At 48.5% G+C, this 5,073-nt stretch overlaps 1 protein-coding gene across 1 annotated transcript; it reads right to left on the bottom strand.

Annotated features, from left to right (window-relative positions):
* Window positions 1–171: 171 nt before the first annotated feature.
* Window positions 172–1,449, bottom strand: LOC108768522 (uncharacterized). Its single transcript, XM_018518973.1, has 2 exons — window positions 971–1,449; window positions 172–925 (listed from the first exon to the last, which is right to left on the bottom strand). Exons 1-2 carry the CDS (start codon window positions 1,447–1,449, stop codon window positions 172–174), a joined length of 1,233 nt encoding a protein of 410 aa, XP_018374475.1.
* Window positions 1,450–5,073: the final 3,624 nt, after the last annotated feature.

The following is a 5,073-nucleotide window of genomic DNA, read 5'->3' as shown; positions in this document are numbered from 1 at the left end:
CCCGAGGGCCAGACATGCTCTCAGCACCTTTGTAAGGGGCCCGATAACCTGCTCCAGCCCTCTCTGAAGGAGAGTCGGGAACACCTGATCGGGCCCCGCCGACTTAAAAGGTCGGAAAGAGCCAATCGCCCATCTGACCCTAGTTGGCCTTACAATTTCGGCCGCTAGTTTTCAATCGCTGGCACGTGCCCTGAAGGGGCCCATGTCAGCCTCTCCGCACCTATCCACATTCCTCCGGAAACCAAGGAAACTAGTCTCCAGAAGATGCACCAGGCACTTCTCTCCAGATACCATGGTGCCGTCTGACATTCGGACCGCTTCCAACGCTGCCTCCGGGTTCTTGGATAGAAATCTGCAAAGCCTGGTGGTGGCTGGCATGCCCTCCACCGACTCGCAGAAGTCCCTCCAGCTCTTCCTCTTCGCCTCCACCACAGAGTCTCTGTACTCCTTCTGGGATCTCTTGTAAAGATCCCAGTCAGAGGGTCGGCCCGTGTTCCTCGCCTTGTTCCAAGCCCTCCGAGCCTTGACCCTAAGATCCTGCAGTCGTGGGTTCCACCAGGGAGTTCCCCTATTGTTTGTCATCGTGCTGGCCGGGCAGTTCGCTTCGTAAGAGCCAATCAGAGCCCTCTGCAGATAATCCACACAGAGTTCTAACTCCTCCACCGTGCCGTACTTCTTGGGAAAGTCCCTGAGGTTGATTCCCAGGTCCCTCTGATAGGATATCCAGTCCGTCCTCTTTGGATTCCTCACCTTCTTTACCTCCACTTTGAGGTCTGAAAGTCTAAAGGTTATTTGCCTGTGGTCGGAGAGCGAGGGCTCATTCGACACCTTCCATTCCCTCACCTTTCGCACGAATCCACGCGAGCAGAGAGTGAGATCTAACGCCTCACTTCTCCCCGCCGTGCAAAAGGTGGGTTTATTACCTCTGTTCAGAACTTCCAGGTCAGTAGTTACCAGGTACTACAGCAACCTCCTTCCCCTTTCGTTCATTCCAGTGCTTCCCCATATGGTATGATGCGCGTTGGCGTCGCATCCTATCAGTAATGGCAATCCCTCCCTCTGGCAGAGATCCACCAATCTGACTATCTCCAGCGACGGCACTTCTTCTCCGTGCGGGAAGTAGGCAGAGCAGATGACAAGCTTCCTGGCATCCCCAGCGCTGTTAACCGCTGTCACCTCCACTGCCGTCAGGTCCCTGGAACATACTTCAGGCAGGAGCCGTGCACCTAGCCCCTTAACCGTTATGCACGCTCTAGGCCTCTGTTCGGTGGGAACTTTAAAAAGCTTCCCACATGCTGCCACCCCCCTGACACATCCACGGACAACCCATGGTTCTTGTATCAAGGAAATGGCTGTGTGCATCACAGACTGGCTCCTGGCTAGAACCGCCGAGGCTCCTTTGCTGTGATGCAGGTTAATCTGGGTAACCCCTATCACCGACCAGCCCATTATACAAGCTAGTCTTTAGATTGGGGCTCCTCCTTGCTCCCCCCCTCATCATGAGATCGAGTCACCTTAACGGTGATCTGCTCGATCCCATAGCATAGCTTGGAGTCCCGCCCCCTCAATTTGAGGACGCTGGACTCCAAGATGCCGAAAACATAGTTCTTCCCCTCCGGGGAAGCACTCACGTTTTCGGCAAAGACGCGCCAGTTCAGAGCGCCGATGCCTGGATTCTGCCTCTCCAACAGCGCCAGGACGGCAGCCGCAGGCCTCGGAGGACCCAGACTACCGCCCTATGCCGCCTCTGAAGCTCATCCAAGCCCACCACTCTGAGCTTGGCGCCCTCCCACGGCACCATGCCCCCCACCCGGCCTGCCAGCCAGTTAAGGGATGCCGCGTCCTCTCCTCTAATGATGACTGCCCCATTCTTGAGGGTAGCCGGTCCCACGAATCTGGGCAGGGGACCCTCCTGGATCCCCTCCATCTCCGCCAGAACCGCTCCCCTGAACAAGGTCAGCTGCTCCGGAGTGATCCCCCTCTCAGGGTACCCCCCCAGAACAACCGCCCTTGCCAACGGGTCAGCCATCGCTGCGAAGGTCCCAGTTTCCTGAGCCCTAGGCTTCTTTACCATTTTCTTAACCGAGGGGGGAGTTTGATCAGAGCCCGCGCGGCGCTTTTTACCGGTGAGCCCTGTTGCCCCCTCCCCCAGCGTAGTAAGGGCCGTCGAGGGACCCGGAGTTTGCCCTTCAGGAGCCTTCTCCTTGTCCCTCTTTGCCCTTCTCTTCTGGGCCCCGCTACGGTTCCTCTTATGAGGTGCCCGCGCATCACCCGCATCACTTCCGTTTCTTTCCGAGCCCGAAGGGGCCCGTTCCAAAACAGGAGCCATTTCTACCTCTGCTGCGACCACCTCGCTTTCCGAGCCCTTGCAGGCCTGTACTTGCGGCGCGATCGTAGCAGTTCCCGCCGAGTGCCCTTTCGAGCCCTCGGTTACCTCTTGTATGTTTAATTTCTTAAAATCTTCCATGCGAGTCCCACGAGTAGCTAGGGAACGACTATGTCCACCCACGCAGAGCCCCGCATGGGCTAGATACGCTGGGGTTTCGCCCGGTGCCCCAGAGGCATCGATCACGACATTGCTCCCCCAGTGCCACGCAGCCTTCACCTCGATGGCTTCCAGCTTGGCTTGGGGGGCTGGTCCACGGCAACGGTCTTCCCGAACCCACGCAGGGCTTTACACCTGGAGGTCCGTTTATAACCGTCACTACCCGGAGGTACCTCCAGTCACACACGGGGTTTTACACCCGAGAGACCGGGCACCCCTCCGGGCGTCCTCCTATCCGCCACCTGGAGACGCGCTCGATAGGTAGCCCAACCCACGGGCTAAAATCTGTGGCACTAAAAAGTGTACCACGGGTGAAAGAGTGAAATGGCCTATACTTCTCTCTCACTTGCAGAATTTCGCTAGGAAATGGCGGACTCGCCTGATGGCCAGTCTCTGTTAGAGGGTCTCTAGAGCTTTGTAGTCTCAAGCGCTGTGAGTGGCTCGTGTCTTGAGCTGTTGTTGTCACGTCTTGTCAGTCGGTGTCGCTCGTACACAGTAATAAGTCCTTCTGACGAAAAATTTTTTATCATTTTACAATTTTCATTAGTACTAGCTAATAACTAAAAAGTGACTCACTGTGTCTGATACCGACTGGTCAACATATCAGGAACCGATTCTTGAATTATTCATGATATTGTTTGTGATACGGTACTCTGTAATTGTGGTGAGCGTCCCTATTTTCGGTTAGTTTTTCGATAAATTAGTTCCTATATTCTTTAATTTGACATTTTTAATATTTTCCTTCTTTTTAATTTTCTTTTCTTTGTTTTTATTTAATTCTGGCATTTAAATTCTCGATGTAGGGGAGCTCACCATGATAGGATAACTTTTACTTTATATATGTCAATGTGTGTTTGCTCTGAGGAAGGCTCAAAATTGAGTCGAAACATGTAAGCGGGTTTAGTGAATAAAGAAGTTTCATTCTTTATAAGTGTATTATTTACGCGACGTCTTCTGCGCCCGACTCCTAGTGCCCTTACTCTTTCCAATTCTTTAAAGTATTTAAACAAGGGAGGTACTTGAATATGATAATGATTCTTCTCGATCTTCAAAATGGAGAAGAATCAATGATATATGGCATATCTATTGTTATGATGAAACTCAACAGGCTTTTTTAACGGGTTTACGTACTAACGGAAACTCCCAGTTAGCAAATGAAATTAATAAACTACTGTCTTCGAATAATGAAGAATTATATGACAAAGAAATATACGAAGAACCAACTGAAAATAGCAAAGAACATGATGTTTTGGCTTTAATCCAAGATACGAAATTAACCAAATATCAATATGAAACACTTCGTTCTTACACTCTATCAAAAAATGTTAACATTTTTCCTTCTTACAAAAAATTATCCGAAGGAAAGATACTGTGTTATCCATTACAATCAGCATTAAAGATTGAAGAAAAAGGTGCAGAAATAGATTTGCAACATTTACTTGATCATACCATTAATCGGATAATAAAAATACCAAACGTTACGTTACCTCAAATACCTCAAAACGGGAAAGGTTCTTTACGTTTTACTGCTAAATGGGAATGTGATGGAGCATCTGGACATAGTAAATACAATATTATGGCAGTATTGACACGTTATCGCCTCAGTACCCTACCCGACGCACAAACGCAACATTTGCGTGTTTGTTATCACTAGACGGTTTTCCCAGAGTACTATTTGTGTTATCGTTTTCACGGTTTCGAGTTCTCTTTCGGCGTCTATAGCGCGGTTCTCTAATTCCTCGAATGTTCTTTCTTTTGATATTAATATTTCCGGATTCAAACCGCGTAGGAAACACACCTTTAAATGCTCTTCCACAGATTTCTTGAAATCTTGACTAATTTCGTTCGTTTTTGGGCGACTGTTATACGCTTCCCTATTTCGCGGACACGATTCGCATAACTTGATACTTTTTCGTCTCTCTTTGACATATGTAAGCGAGTCGAGCTTGTGCTTCGTAAACCGTTTCTCTAGCCATATTTGCTACGTAAAAATTCGACTAAACCCTGTAAAGAGTTAAATACTCTCCCGAGTATGGATCTATGAGCATCGCCATTTAATTTGTTACGTATCGTGTGCACTAAAATAATTTCTTGTGAAGGCGTAATAATGTTGAGCGCTTCTTCACATCCTTTCACGAAATGAGTAAACGCGATATTATCTCCGTCAAAACTAGGTACAGCTTCTAACGCGTCTCTGATTGAAAAATAAACAAAATTTCCGAAATTAAAATCGTTAGATCCTGTTGTAATTGGAGTACATTGCGATTGTTCCAGATTTTGCTACTGCTCTTGTAGTTGACGAATAACACGTTTTTGTTGTTGTAGTCTTCGTTATAGTTCGGCGATATCGAGTTCAGTTGCCATGGTGGTATCGTCCGTACCGAAATTTTTTTCTGGCGGAGGAGTACGTATTACCTTGCTCATAGATAAAACTTTTACACCCCTTTATCATTTGCGATTTCTTTTCCGCACAGCCTAACTAGGCTGGTGCCAAAGCGTATTTTAAATGCTAAAAAAAAAATTAATAA

Source organism: Trachymyrmex cornetzi, unplaced genomic scaffold (assembly GCF_001594075.2).
Source record: "Trachymyrmex cornetzi isolate Tcor2-1 unplaced genomic scaffold, Tcor1.1 scaffold803, whole genome shotgun sequence".
In the NCBI taxonomy this organism is placed as follows: domain Eukaryota; kingdom Metazoa; phylum Arthropoda; class Insecta; order Hymenoptera; family Formicidae; genus Trachymyrmex; species Trachymyrmex cornetzi.
This window is presented reverse-complemented; position numbering and strand designations above follow the sequence as displayed.

What these genes read in the sequence shown, in the direction of transcription:
- LOC108768522 (XM_018518973.1), bottom strand. Translation starts at nt 1,449, where the DNA reads ATGGGCTGGTCGGTGATAGGGGTTACCCAGATTAACCTGCATCACAGC. An exon ending in ATGAACGAAAGGGGAAGGAG is followed by an intron (nt 926 to 970) that starts GTTGCTGTAGTA and finishes AGTTCTGAACAG; the next exon opens with AGGTAATAAACCCACCTTTT.